At 39.3% G+C, this 15866-nt stretch overlaps 1 protein-coding gene across 4 annotated transcripts in view; it reads left to right on the top strand.

Annotated features, from left to right (window-relative positions):
- NCKAP1 (NCK associated protein 1) overlaps positions 1-15866 on the top strand; it is a 112607-nt gene that overhangs the window by 80650 nt on the left and 16091 nt on the right. For all 4 annotated transcript variants that reach the window (XM_073306096.1, XM_073306095.1, XM_073306094.1 and 1 more), the window contains 8 exons: positions 159-298; positions 1598-1729; positions 4719-4937; positions 5322-5452; positions 5870-5967; positions 10300-10393; positions 12118-12200; positions 12700-12780. In XM_073306096.1, coding sequence (XP_073162197.1) covers positions 159-298; positions 1598-1729; positions 4719-4937; positions 5322-5452; positions 5870-5967; positions 10300-10393; positions 12118-12200; positions 12700-12780 — 978 coding nt within the window. The remainder of the gene's footprint in view (positions 1-158; positions 299-1597; positions 1730-4718; positions 4938-5321; positions 5453-5869; positions 5968-10299; positions 10394-12117; positions 12201-12699; positions 12781-15866) is intronic.

Below are 15866 nucleotides of genomic sequence, written 5' to 3'. Positions count from 1 at the left end.
TGAATGAGGATGGGGTGGAGAACTTTCCTAAGCTGGAATTGTATACTCAACTAAACAATATGTAAAGTGTGCATTTCTTTGTGATTGAAAACTCCACCTGAACCATAGCTTTATTTTTAATCTAATAGTGTCTAAGATTTTTTTTCATCCTCTTTTAGCTGCTGCCAAAGCATTGTGCCAAAACAATCAGTCAAGCAGTGAACAAAAAGTCAAAAAAACAGACCGGAAAGAAAGGGGAACCAGAGAGGGAGAAACCGGGAGTAGAAAGCATGAGGAAAAACAGATTGGTGGTGACCAAGTAAGCACGTTCTCATGCCATTACTTTCTCCTCCTGCATTCTCCCCAATCATTTTGTGTAAACATTGATATTTTCTTTGTGTTGATTTACATGGTTAATTTTAGGACTAGTAATTCAATTTTCATTTTTTTGAGTAAATTTACAGCCATGTAAATAAAGGGAAGGGAGTCTGTGTCTGTCTGTCTGTCTGTCTGTCGTCTTCCCCCCGCCCCCCATTGGCTGTGTGGAGAAGGTGGGGCTTACACATCCTTTAATCTGCCCCTTCAGCATTCTCTCTCCTGGGCAGCACAATCCCACCTGGTAGTTCTGCCCCACTCAGAATTTTGGCTAGTCTGTGGGGCAGGAGAGCAGTGTCAGTTGCACATTGCCACCAAACTACCATCTGATTTCCTGAAGAGCTAAATAAAGTGAGCTTGAGACACTTACCAAGCGTGTTGGTCTCCTTCCATCCTTTGAACCCCAGACTTGTCAGGTAAACTTCTCTGAATAGCAGCTGCCATGAGGGGTTGAAAACTATTAGAAAAGCAATGAGATAGGAACACAGCAAGAGAGGAGTGCATATGGTAAAGGGGACAAAAATACCAGGATGAGGGGAAACGATGGAAAGTAAGTAATAGTGCTTACCATTACAGTTGGAAGTCCTGAGTATGTGTGTGCACTTTGTGAAGGAAAGCTTGCTGCCACAGTCAACAATGGGGCATCAGGTGGCTGGCATAGAATCATAGAATATCAGGGTTGGAAGGGACCTCAGGAGGTCATCTAGTCCAACCCCCTGCTCAAAAGCAGGACCCATCCCCAATTAAATCATCCCAGCCAGGGCTTTGTCAAGCCTGACCTTAAATGAGTGGAGGGGTTGAGGGAGAAGGCTTACTTAGAATTTGTCTAGTTAGTTAGTTTTAATCTTAAGAATTTTTTAATAACTTCCAGTTATTAAAAGACATATAGTCTCTTGAAGTGATTGTTGGGTTACAAAACGTAAGTTAAGAAACCTCCTAAAGAAATTTTTCATTTTGGTGAACTGTGCAACAGTCTTTCTCTTCTGCACAGTATAGAGCAACACACCACCGTAGCATCCTGCATTAGCCAGTTTTCTCCCAAAATTTGATTTTAAATTAACTAGGTGTGAAAAGCCTCCTCATATGATTAGTGCACACTGGTAACTTGTTTTTAAAGGGCAGAACTAGTTGATCTTACTTACAGAAAAATTGTCAGTAACACTCCCCAGTAATAATGTATGCTTGTGTTTTTTTGAAAAACTTTTGTAATTTCTTATGTAATATGTGTCAATTTTTATTTAAGCCTGGACAAACTGCACACTGCACTCTCTGAGCTCTGCTTCTCAATCAATTACGTACCAAACATGGTTGTCTGGGAACATACATTTACCCCAAGGGAGTACTTAACATCTCACCTGGAAATCCGTTTTACCAAGTAAGTGACGGCCAAATTAAATTTTTACTTCTCCAAGGAAAATGAATTATTTTTAATGTTAGAACAAAAAATATTGTATCTATTTCACAAGACTGCTTTTAACAAAGAACTGCAAAGCTTTAAAATAGCAAATTCTGAGAACCAAGATTCCAAATCAATTGGAATACATATATAGGCATACAACATTTTTGAAATTTAAATTATATTTAAAACAAAATATTTGAAAATAAATTTCCTCCACTTACCTCCCAGATTCTGAGTTCTTAGTTCCATATTCTTCATAGGAGTCCATGACTACAAATCCTAATAGTACAGAGATTCTCTTCACAGTGGCACATCCCTGCAGTGCTGAACCTTGTTTCTGGTGTTTGTTTGGAGGGGGGACTTAGAAATATGAACTCAGGACCTGGCAAGGAGCCTAAAAGGAAACTTTCTTACATTTCCTTTTTAAAATAAGTGCTGTGTGCTGGTGTAATGGTTGCTTGATGCGCAACTAGGTGGGTTCTTGGCTTGGCTTTTCCCTGTAGTAAGTGGGTGCAGTAAAAGGAAAATTTCAACCTCTTGTGAGAATTTCTCATTGTAAGAGCCATCCCTGTTAATCAGGCTGGCGGTAAGCTTTGGTAGAGATTCTAACTATATCTTCTGTATTTCACATAAGGTTTTAGGGGGTCTCTATTGATCAGGACATGGTTTGAGGACACTTTTGTCTAGAACATTCTTTTGATACACTGGGAAGTGCTGGTGACATAAAGGGTAAAAATTGTTGACTTTTCATGAAGTCCTGGGTTTAAGACCCTAAATCACAGTGCTCTCTGTAATTTTATTTTTTGCCTGTGGGTGGGTAGTAAGTCCACAAAAATGCTGACTGATGGTTTTGAGGGGGTACTCAGGGCAGCCCCAAGTTAGAAATGGGACTGCAGAGTCTTCATTTTTTTCTGTTTTTGATGTTAAGTGGTATTTCTTCCAGAGGCCTGCAGTTTCTTTATTCCAAGGGTTGATTTCCTATCCTATATAAACATGTTAGTTTTTACTACTTTAAGCTTGTATATTTCTTTTTGTGATTGAACTATTGCTTATATTGCTATGCCAGCTTTATTTTGTAATGTAAAACTTCCTGAAATAAGAAAGATTGCATCAGAGGCAAACTTGTTAAAAATATATAGTAAAACATTTCAACAATAAATGTCACTTGCTTCAAAACAAAAATATTGCATTTGGTTTTAAATAAACTTCAATTCTGCTAAAATAGTCATTTCATGCCCAGCTCTTCTTGTCTTGCCTTCATAACGTGTATCACTATGAACACAAACTTGAGTGAGTAATTATAATCTTTAAGTCTACAATGACTACCAAAATACTGAATTACTTTTCAAGCTCTCTGACTCTATTTACTATATAAAAGCCTAATCCTTTGAGGTACTGAGCACATTTTATGCCCATTAAAGTCAATGGGAGTGGAGAAGGATCAGGGTCTAAGCAGACAGCTGCCCTCTAGAGGGTTCAGCATGGAACTGTGAATCAGTCTGATATATGGTTCATGACTAGTATTGTTGACTTAATGTGTAAATTTGGGCAAATCAAGTTTTACCGCAGTTTCCCTGTCTGTAAATTAGGGATAATGATTAAGGTTACATTTCTGTCATGGGTATTTTCAGTAAAAATCAGGGTCAGGTTGAAGGCAATAAACAAAAATTCACAAAAGCCCGTGAATTTACAGTCAGCAGTTCTGGTGTGCTGCCTTCCCCCCACCCCCTGGCGGCTGCTCTTCTGGCAGCCCTGAGATGATAGCTGCTGCAGACCTGCCACAGAAGAAGTCACAGAGGTCCCGGAAAGTCATGGAATATGAGACAGAATCGTTTCCTTATATAAAGCATTCTGAGATCTACGGACAGAAGGCACTATTTAAGTGTTGTGTGTTTTTTCAGACAATTTAGTAGGACATAAAAATCACTTTTGTGGCTAAAATCCTATAACCAAGAAATGCTTATGCAGAATCCATTGAGAAGTCCTGAGAACTAAAATAGTGAATGCTAACACAGTTGAAGGGAGCCCAGTAGGCTAACACTTCCTTATGTAGAAGTGGTATCTTTTAATCTGTTTTAAAAAATGAATATCAGGAAAAACTTCCTAACAGTGAGCTGTGGTAATAGTTTTCTAAGAGAAGTAGTAGAAGATCCATTAAATGAGACAATTAAAATTAGATTTGACAGACTAATTATAGATATGTTCTAGTCTTGAAAACAATACTGCACTTTACTAGGACTCCATTTCTAACATAATACATTATGTTTTGATTCAGGAAATTAAATTGTCCATTCTTAATATGCTAGGTTGTCTTTGTTTTGCAGTGCATGTAAATTAGATCAAAAGCTGATCTGAGGCCCCAGCATGAGTTAATTCTTTTACTTTGAATTTTATTGTTACTTAAATTTCCTTTTGTGCTTATTTTAATGATAAATTTTATTTTAAACCCTTTAAAAATATATAGAAATGGACATAAACTATAACAGCACCTTTGTACAAAGAATTTGTCCTAAATGGTGCTCCTGAGAATGGTTATAGATTAACTGGCTGGTGCTTCCTTTTAAGCCCAAGTATGTGTTTATGTGGTAGATAATTACAGCTAGTTTCTCTCCTGCAGATGTATTTTGGGAGCCTTTTAAAGTGTTTTCTTTACCAAATTACTTGTGGTTTAAATCTTCTAGTTCATGGGTCATTCACTTGATGATAGACCATACTTCCCTGGGTGTCTTCATAGTGTTCACTAAGTGTTTGTGTTAAGAATTCCCATGCAATTGTATCTGAGAACATGTATTACGAGTACAGTATTCCTGCTGATTTCTTTTTTTGAAAAGTGCTGCTATCATGTTTTAGATCTCATTGAGATATTCAGCTAAAAGTTTGAATCCCAATCCTTTATACAGGCAGGAAGAATTAACTATTGCTTAATTTCATTAAAGTACAAAGGTAACTCTTTTCTCTTTAAAAGGTCAATTGTTGGAATGACTATGTATAATCAAGCAACACAAGAGATTGCAAAACCTTCAGAGCTGTTAACGAGTGTAAGAGCCTACATGACAGTACTCCAATCAATAGAAAATTATGTGCAGATTGACATAACAAGAGTATTTAACAATGTTCTTCTTCAGCAAACCCAGCATTTGGATAGTCATGGGGAGCCAACTATTACCAGTCTGTACACAAATTGGTAAGAATGTATTAACATCTATTGTGAGCTCTTTTTTTTACGTTTAAATACACTTAAAATCTAATTAAACTGAATAGCCTGCATTAGGAAATTGGGATTATGTATAGCATGAACACTTGCAAATTTGCAAGTTTCAAACAAGACAGATTTACTGTTTCTCCCAATAGCTGTTTAAAAGACAGTCTAAAAACTCACTGAAGGTGAAATTCTTCTGGTTGCAGAAGGCAGGACAAGGTCTAGGCACAGTTAAGCCATTGAAATAGGACTTCTGCACAAGGATGACTTTCACCCTTGCAGAACAATGAAACTTTGTAAATATTATGTGTAGCATGGTATCATTCTCATTGAACTAATATTTTTACGTGACTTTTTTTTTCTGTTAAGGTATTTGGAAACCTTACTAAGGCAAGTCAGCAATGGACATATAGCATATTTCCCAGCAATGAAGGCATTTGTGAACTTGCCCACAGAAAATGAGTTGACGTTTAATGCTGAAGAATACTCCGACATATCAGGTAAACGTTTTATGACATGGTTCTAGATGTTGCTTGTGAGGGCTGTTTTTCATGTGCTGGAGACTAAGATTTTTAGAGAGATTGTGGAATACCAGTCCTGTTTTTAGAGAAATATTCTATTATACAGAAGAATTTTGCCTTTCTCATGTTTTCTCTCCTAGCTACCCAGGGGGAAAAGTACCAAATTTTTTCTTGTTCTTGCTGAAACAATTACTGGCTATGTGATTTGACAAATGTGATTTGTTGTAAGTAAATGTAGTAAGTGAACTTACTACCCCAGTGTTGTTATAACTTAAGCTTTACCCTGTATCCAGTTTTGAGATTGCTCTGATAGAATGGTATTGCGACATGCATTATGGTTGTTAAATCATGACAAAATAAATGTCAACATAAAGACAATTGTTTTTTCTTCCTTAGAAATGAGGGCCCTCTCAGAACTACTAGGACCATATGGCATGAAGTTCTTAAGTGAAAGTCTTATGTGGCACATTTCCTCACAGGTTGCTGAACTTAAGGTAATGATATTTTGATTTTTTTTCCCTAGGCACATTTTATTTATAGTGCCCAAGAGCTATGCTTTGCATGTTATTCACTGAGTATTACCATACCGCACTAAAACTGAAAACAGATGGGATTTTTTTTCTCATTCGTATCCATCATCTGTGAACACATAGTACACTTGAGCATGTCTCTGTATCATATTCTCTCAGTGGTTGGACTACTCCAAAACACCACATTTCTAAGAGCCTTTTCCTTTCAATTAACATTATGAATTTGCTGCTATATTAGCATATCTTGCTCACTTTGCACTTAATTTCAAGTAGGCTTTATTTTCTGCTTTGCTATTTTTAGGTCTTTAATTTTTTGACCTAAAGAATTTTGACCTAAAGAATTCAGTCAATCTTTCTTTTGACTGAAAGAATTATCCTTTCCAGTTTGAATGGTTTTCCTTTAAAATAGATGCTGAGTTTTGTTCAAGTCGATGAAATACCTGCTCAAATGCAAGTTGTCCTCAGAGATTTGCATAGTTTGAGTGCTTTGGGACTGCATTATTACGGTGTTTTCCAACTGAATGTTAAGACCCAAGTGATCTTAAGTACAACTTGAAAGATTCTATTTTTAAAAAATAAGACCTCTTGTTACCATTTTACTATACAAGCCAGGGCAGCTTTAGTCAGGATTCATGGGAATAATTACATCCACAGAAACCCTTGCAGTGGTAGCACCTGTCCCATGGGTCTGGGCCTGGCTCCACGCTCCTGGCATTGTGATCTGGCACACAGGCTGCCAGGGCAAACCTGAACAGCATTGCAACCTTTTGCGCCTTGTTGTTATGCCTAGAGCAGGAGCCAGGTACAACCCTTTGGGACAGGAGCCAGTACTGCAGGAGTGAATGCATGGTGGGCTTTGTTCTCCGGCCCTCCCTTCCACAACTAGTGTTAGTATTGTGGTGCCAGGGTAGAGGTGCTGCTGCAGGTGGTCAGTGCTCCCACCCCACAGCAAGGCAAAGAGGAGAGAGAGGATTAAAAGGGGAGGGTGCATCTGCTGCTGAAGCAAAGGCAATAAATCTAGTGTGGTGCTCTGCAAAAGTTGAATGGAAATTAACACTATAAGTGAGTATTCAAGGAGTTTCTTACATATGCAATCAAATTCACAAAAATTAACACTGATAGTGGAAAGGTACATTTAATACATATTTATACTAACTCTTGTTAGGTGAACATTTAAAAATATCTAATAAGATTATTCTGATATTTTTGCCAGACAGTGGCTGGTTTATGCAAATAGACTGTGGGCTATGAAATCTGTGCTATTCATGTTGTTAAACCCTCTAATATTGTAATGTATGGACTTAGTAGCAAGTTAGTAAACATATTGAGTCCCACTCAGGTTTTTTTTCCCACTTTAGTGATGGGTTTGCATTTATTTGGAACATATTGCCTGATGATGGATGCTGACTTACTGTTTTTAAAAACAAACAGCTTAAGCTCTTTGAGAATTTTTGATTTCCCATTACATTTGTCCTTGAAAAAATCCTTTCAGAATACCATAACCCTTTTAAAGTGTGTGCACATCTATATATATTCTCATTCATTCTCTCTCCTCTGTCATATGCATTTTCCTTCATTATTGTGAATTTCAGTGACATTGAATTGCTACGATGTATGATACCCTTGAAAATATGAAGTTAGGAAGAGATATTGCAAGCTTTCCCATTTCCCTAAACTGTGTGTGTGTGTGTGACTGGTTGAACCCCCCTGGGGGTGTCACCTGGAGTGCTGGGATGCCACTGATTCAGACTGTTCTTTGGCATGTGTGTGGGGTACTTCTCTCCTTTTCACCTCTTCATGATGCATGGCTTGGGGAGAAGGATAGGGTATCTCATGCTGGTTCAGGGCATTGGAGCCATTGCTGTTACTAATGGTTAGTGAAGTTGGCAACATATTAGTTCCTATCTGAGGAACTGAAGTGGCTACTGCTTGTTGCCTAGCTGAGTAGCCATTTGAGGCTCCGTTTCAGACTTACCCTTCCCATCCTTGAACTGGTATACTAGATCTTTTATGATGCCTAGAGGTAGGCTGATCGCCAATTATGGGATTTTACCCAGATGGCAGAATTGGAAAAGGACCTGTATGGGTTTTCACCTTCCATCTGGAAGACTTCCAGGGTGGTTTCGGTGTTTACCTTCCCATTGTCGCAACTTCGGCAGTTACAATGCAGTTGGTAGATTATAAGGGATCCATTTGAGGTCCCTGTAACCCATTGGCTATTTGAACATTGGTCCTGGGCACAGTATTGCATGGTTAAGGAGTATACAAGCTGCAAGACACTGAGGCAGGTTCCCTTCTGTTATTTTTCCTGCCTCCAGTATGGAGGAGGGGAGCCCAGAGTCCCTAGGCAGGCCTGAGGGCATGGGGGCATGGCCTTCACAAACACCTTTAAGTTTGTAGTACCCAGTTGTTGGTGCTAGTTGAAGTCCGCAGTGGAACAACATTGCCAGGTAGTTTGGGATGGGTAACAATTTTGTCAAGTTGCATATAGTAATACTATGGTATTTGTGTCTCATTGTTTCAGTGTTTACATTATTATTTTAATCTGTTGTTGAATTTCCATGCTTACCAATTAATGTTTCACCCTGTTTCTTACATCATTTGAAGACTTATAAGGCCTCTTGTAAGATGTTTGGGAAAAGTCACTACTTGAGCCTTACATCTCCCTTCCCCAAATGTGCTTGGATACAACTTGCAGTCTCTTCATGAGCCTGCTTTGGTTGTAGAATCATGGAGTTCATCTTCTCTTTAGAGTACAGATGAAAAGTCAAAAGTTTTTATAGTTCTGTGTACTCCTGTTAATGAGGTATCATTTTCCCCCTCATGTTTTAGGCTGTGGCTTACTGCTACTCAGTAGCTGATCTGTATTGGCAGAAGTTTGCACCAATAGGACACTTGTTTTCCATGTTCGCTATTCTGAGACTGCTTATTCTCTTCTAATCCAGAGTGTCCCCTTCTTCTGTGTTCCTGTTTTCTTCTCCCATTTTCTTTATGTATGTTCCAGCTTTGGCCATATTTTCAGGGGCATAAAGCACCAAATGGACTCTTAAAAAGTTAGTGTGTGGTGTCTAGGGAGAAGTAGGCATAATCTTTCCTCCACTTAGCAGTGTGCAGAGATACATGGAGGTTGGCCTCTCCGTAAGAAGCTCAATTAACGTGTAAGACAATATTCTGTCTCTAAAGATAAACATCCGAATGGATTATCATTCATTTATTGTAGCTTCCCTTTTTATAAGAATAAAATAACCACTTCTTGCTTGTGGTGGAGGACTTGAGGTAGCATAAGTGTCTTACCAGGTGGTACCAAAAATGCCTTGTTGGATCCAACAGGTTCAGATTTGTAGCTATGGTTATGCAGCTTCATAGTCCTTCAGCTCCCTTATAATTTATATATTTGGAGAATAATTATTACACTTACTTGCTACAGAGATCTCTAGCTCATATGTGTTTATTTAAGGATCAAAGAAAAACACTTCCTTTACGTATTGTTTTAGCCAAAATGTGTTTGACATGCAGAAGAATTCTGTCTTTCTTTTAAAGTTGACTTACTGCTTGAGACTAAATTGCATGGATTTAAATAAACAATTTCATATTCCTTTTTCTTTAATACTCTGTTTTGTGATCGGAGTCAAAGAAAATAATCTTAGGAAAGCTGCACCGTTACTTAACGTTTGAATAATTTATGAGGACCAGATTATTTTAAAAAAATAAACTCTCTTGTTTTATACTAAAATGTGAAGCAGTCAAAATTTGTGAGAAACATTTCTTTCCAGTTAAGGAGGCTTCCTAAATTGACTGCAGTCCAACTGTCACCAAAGCATACATCTTGTGAAAAGAGCAAGGGAGTGGGCGGCTCTAAGAAAAAAGCTATTGAGATGTGAATAATTAGAATATTATTGACGTTAAATATAATTAGTAGTGTGCGTCTTTATACAAGGTTTATTTTGTGAAGTTTTACTCTAAGATCATTAAACTCACGTTGTGAAAGTGCACATTCTTCTGAAATCATAGAATATCAGAATCATAGAATATCAGGGTTGGAAGGGACCCCAAAAGGTCATCTAGTCCAACCCCCAACTTCCTATCAGCAGTTTTTCTTCCTCTCTTGGTCATTCTGAGCTCTATTTGGTGTACAATCAGGATTTACCAGAATAACCCTGTAGTTCCTTCAGAAGAAAGATAGTGGGAACATCTGGATTTCATGAGCTTGATTTCCTGCTTGCCAGATTGAAATGTCCTAAAGCACGCACCTATCTTTTTAACGAACAGCTGACCTGAGGTCTTGCTTCTCTTTAGAAACTTGTGGTGGAGAATGTTGAAGTACTAACACAAATGAGGACCAGCTTTGACAAACCAGACCAGATGGCAGCACTCTTTAAAAGATTATCATGTGGGTAACTAACAATATTCTTTTCCTTTTTCTTTTTGTCCCTGCACTTGTCTGCATAAATAAAACAACATTGTGAAAAATATCCTCTGATTTTAATGTACATGAACGTTAAAATGTACATTTCATTCACTAGAGTTTCCTCATAATGTATGTGAACTGATTAAATTTTAAAAATTATCTGGCTTGTTCATGTGTAAACAAAATGAGATTTCAGTGTAAATTAGTGCATAAACACTTGGATATGACCATGAAAAGCTGGAGTGTCGGGGGGTGCAAAAATATGATGCCTTTCTGTCAAGGATGGGGACCTGTCATGCATTGAAACAGATCTTGTCATCCAAGTGTCACATCTAATAGCCATAAATATAATTCTTCAGAGTACAGGCATGTAGAAGTACATGCATACAGAGTAGAACTTGAAAAGAGTTTTGTGGATGCACCTGTTTCAAATAGGATTCCATCATGGTATATTGCTGCATCCTTAAGAACATAAGAATGGCCATACTGGGTCAGACCAAAGGTCCATCCAGCCCAGCATCCTGTCTACCGACAGTGGCCAATGCCCGGTGCCCCAGAGGGAGTGAACCTAACAGGTAATGATCAAGTGATCTCTCTCCTGCCATCCATCTCCACCCTTTAACAAACAGAGGCTAGGGACAACTTTCCCTAACTGTGCTGGCTAATAGCCATTAATGGACTTAACCTCCAGGAATTTATCCAGTTCTCTTTTAAATCCTGTTATAGTCTTAGCCTTCACAATCTCCTCAGGCAAGGAGTTCCACAGGTTGACTGTGCGCTGAGTGAAGAAGAACTTCCTTTTATTTGTTTTAAACCTGCTACCCATTAATTTCATTTGGTGGCCCCTAGTTCTTATATTATGGGAACAAGTAAATAACTTTTCCTTATTCACTTTCTCCACACCACTCCTTTAGAAAAACAGGGGTGTTTAGGGCATTTTAAACTATGCAGAGAAGAGTGTTTACATCCAGACATTGACATCTGTGTGTAAACAAGCTCATTCTTTTGAAGTAGTCAATAGGAGTTTATACATTTATTGCCAGATACAAATATCAGCTACATACGAAAAACAATTGTCAGGTGTATTTTAGTTCTTGTGATTTATGCCTTTGTTAGAATGTCACCTACTTTCCAGTTGTTTCTATATTTTCCTACTGATATTAATTTGGGGTAAAATGTTTGAAAAGGCTTGTTTTGTAAATCTTGGGATATATTCTAGTTCAGGGGGTTCTTAAATATTTTTTTGCTGGGCCGCCCTTTGAAAATATTTCAGAATGTGATGATCCCCTTTCCTTTTTGGTACTGGACATAGCTTTCACGGCATCAGTGCGGATCCCTACAGAGCTAAGCAACTATACTATGCCACCCTCACTTCTGTGCTGCTGCTGGTGGTAGCTCTGCCTTCAGAGCTAGGTACCCAGCCAGCAGCCTCAACTCGCCAGCCACCCAGCTCTGAAGGCAGTGTCACTGCCAGCAGCAGTGCAGAAGTCAGGGTCACGTGGTAGGGTGTTGCCACCCTTACTTTTGCACAGCCTTCAGAGCTGAGTGCCCGGCCAACAGCCACTGCTCTCCAGCTGCCCAGCTCTGAAAGCAAGGAACTAGCTGATCTCACAATCCCCTTGCAATAGCCTTGTGACCTCCATTTTGGGTTAGAACTCCAAGTTTGGGAAATGCTGTTCTAGTTCACTATTTTTCTTCTAATTCAGCTGTTGACAGTGTTCTGAAGAGGATGACCATTATTGGCGTAATCTTGTCTTTTCGGTCATTGGCACAGGAAGCACTTAGAGATGTAAGAAATAACTAAATTTATTCTGCATGACGTTAAGATGAATGAATATTATATTTAAATGTCTCAGCATTCAGGTGTCTTGTGTTTTTAAAAATAAAACTAAACTTAAAATAAATTGCCTTGTGGGTAAAATGCGTATGTGCAGAAACATACTGAACCCAAGATTCCCAGTTCTGCAAGATGAAATAGGCATTTTCAGAGAATTCATTGGGTACTGTTCAAAACCATTTTGCTGCTGCTGTTAGAATCTGTACGATAGTTTTGACAGTGTGTCAGCATGTGTTTTTCAACTTTAATAAGGTCTAAAAGCGCTTGTCCGCTTGGTAAATGCTAGGCTCAATTTTGAATATATTATGCCTCCAACTCTCTCATAGATTAATAAACTATCTGATATGCATAAAATAACGCATGACAAAGTAAAGTAAATCCATAATAAGTTAGTGTCTAAGATTATTTTTATTGAAAGAATTTTCTAGTTGCATATTTGTTTGTCTCTTAGGTCTTATCCTACCACATTCCTTTCCTTGTAAGTTCAATTGAAGACTTTAAGGATCACATTCCAAGGGAGACTGACATGAAGGTAATGTTTTTGGTTGAGAGAGTCATTTTTATGGCTTAAAAATATTGGGCAAAATCATTAACTTGATATGAAAAATCCAGAAACAAAGAATATACTGTGAATTTATGCTATTGTGTTTATGTAACCTCTTAGTGTTCCAAGTTTTTGATAATAAGGGTCACATATAAGACTTTATGGAAGTATATAACAAAGGGTTAAAAAGCGAAGTTTCATTAAGGATTTAAATTGGTTAAGCAGCAGAAAAAGGACCATTCCTGTTTTAGTAATGATTTGTTGATGCAACTTGTTGATGACACGAAGTTCTTTTGGCTAGTAAAAGGCGGAAACTTCTTTTGGTTTAAACACATTAGGGGATAGAAGCCAAAGGGCAAATGAATAAATACATTAGTAAAATAGTCTGAATTTCGAGTTGACAGGAAGCTGTGAAGTTGTCAACAGTTTGAAGATTGCTGCCACAAACTGGGGGAATGTCAAAGCAAGGAGGATGTTTGATCTATTTAAAAGGATAAAAAAGTACAAAGCCTATTGTGCTATTTGGCAAATGATATGGCATCATTTGGGGAACTACATTTAGCTTGGTTTCCTCACTTTAAAAATGTAGCTGTAATTGAAAAGTCCCAGAGAAGGGCTAAAAAATGGCTTGAACTTATGGGATTATGTGTACGAGAGAGAAGTGCAAAAATGAGGATTATTTAGCCCTGAAAAGGGAAGAGTTAGACAGAAGGTTAATTGAAGTATGAGCTTATGTAGGGTATAGTGAAAACTGATAAATCCCTGCTTTTTATGCTAATTTATTGGACAAGGGGATAAGTCCGGTACTATAGCTAGATATAAAAAGGAGCTGGATAATATTGACCAAAGATACTTGTTTATTTTTCTATAACAGGCATAATTAACTCTCATACTTCAAGGCATGAGCAGGGTCAGAGTACCTCAAATTTATCACATTGCACAATTGACTGCTCATTATAGGGGATATTCTCCCCTTAAGGACCTGATAGGGGCTATTGTGAGAGGCCGCATACCAGACTTGAAGTACATATGGACTGCTCTGGTATAAGAGATGCCTGTCCTTTGAGTGATTGCACATGTCCATTCCACTGTAGGTGTGTGAGTGCTCCAGCACACAATTGTGAGAGTTTTTCCCTTAGCTGTACCATTGGAGTGGCACGAAGCCTCTGCTGTCTCACGCACTGCACACAGGCATAAAAGGCAAAGCCACTCCACCCCCCTCAGTCCTTCCTGTTCCCTGTGATGGTTTTTGGAGGTGCCATTCATGCCTGTGCAAGTCCTGACTTCAGCTCGTCGTAGATATTGTACTAAGAATTTGTGTTAGAGTAAATTGTGTGGTTTAACTTATTTTAGTATTTATTTTAAAAGAAGAAAAATGATTGTTTGACACCAGCTCCCATCTGGGCACCAATGTCAGTGTTATGTCAGAGAACCAGAGTTACGCCTCGTTCTCTGAGCTTCGAGTCCTAATACTCTTGTGGTACACCAATGCCAGTTAGTATCCTGCACCCCGGCTGTCTTATGTGCTTGGGGAAGGCTCACATTAGTGACAGGTGCAGTATCTGTAAGGGGTTTAAGCCCTGATCCAAAAAGGATAGGGCAGCTAAACTTAAGTACTTTCCATCGGAACCTTCTTCTTCAGTTTGGGTATCGAGCTCTTCTGCATCAGTCAACAGTGCTCCTCCAGCTTTGACAGAATTGAGAGATGGATCAATTTCACCAATGCCAAGAAGAGGGTACTGCAAGTCATCTAAGCACTCTGTACTGGGCACCTCAAGATTGGAGGCGAAGAGATTCGAGCTCTACCAAGTACTCGGAGATGCACTCAAAAAGAAGACACTTCGTGGAGCAAGCCTCAAAATGGGAGTTTGTTGACTCCAAAGCCTAGTTCAGGCCCAGTGAGACTGACTCCCGGTATGCCAGGTTCATCATTGTCGCATCAGATTCCGGTGCCATAAAATCAGAATGTTTTCCTGGTACCATTTACAGCTGAGGAGTTTGTGGCTGAAAGAGAGTTGTTGAATCTCTTGGTACTATCTTCCCTGGCACTTCAAGATTCTCTTAGCATCAGCACCAATGGTCACAGCTTCAGAGCCACACCATTGTGGGACCGTCAGATTCAACAATTAGGATACAGATTAAAAATGGTACCATCTAGGGAAAGCTGCAGATGATTTCACAGGTATCCTCTTCACCAGAATCTGACTCTACCTCACCGGTACTGATTGGGGGCAGACCTGCATGGTCTGAAGAATCAGATTCTTCTTTGGATTCTGAAGTGCGTTTTATGTGTGTCTCAGCCTGGACATGTCCAGTAACCTCTGTGTGTGCCTACCCACCCTGTTTTCAGCTTCAATTCCAGCAGGGTGCATACTTCAAGGAACCCTGGTCTGTGCACAGTTGGGGGCTAAAGCCATATCAGCAGCCTTTATGGAACTTGTGGGGATTCCCCCTCAATCAGGAGCATCCCCATCTCCTTCCCAACCTGCTTCCTCGGCTGGTTGAGAAGAATATTGATGTTATAAGCAGTCCACCCTATGTACTGGCCCCAGCACCAGGCAGGGACAGGACCCTTCTCAGGAGCTACCCCAAGAAGAGTTGGAAAAGGATCAACCCCAAGAGCCATTGGTATCTTCTTCCTTATCCCCGATGAGGCTGTTTTGGTGGATCCAATTTCCCCACCACTGAATGACCACAAAGTCCAGCAGGAGTTGTTGAGAATGATAGCTTTGGCTTTGGCCATCCATCCAGAGGAAAAGTCCCTTGGGCTTGTGGACATTTTAATACCAGTGGTTCCATTAAGGATAGCTCTGCCTGTTAACAAGGCTGTTCTAGATCCTACTAAGGTTCTTTGGGAGACCCCATTGTCCCTGCCACCTATTGCAAAAGGAGTGGAGAGAATGTACTGTGTATCCTCTTAAGGATTTAAACATTTTTACAGTCATCCCCCTTCCTGACTTCTTGGTAGTATCTTCCCTGGCACTTGCAGCAAATGGGTCACCAGGCACTGTTCTCCCCCCCGCCCGCCAACCCCAGGAGGCTTCTAAGAAACTAGACTTGTTCAGAAGGAAACT

This window comes from Lepidochelys kempii, chromosome 11, assembly GCF_965140265.1.
Source record: "Lepidochelys kempii isolate rLepKem1 chromosome 11, rLepKem1.hap2, whole genome shotgun sequence".
NCBI lineage: Eukaryota > Metazoa > Chordata > Testudines > Cheloniidae > Lepidochelys > Lepidochelys kempii.
This window is presented reverse-complemented; position numbering and strand designations above follow the sequence as displayed.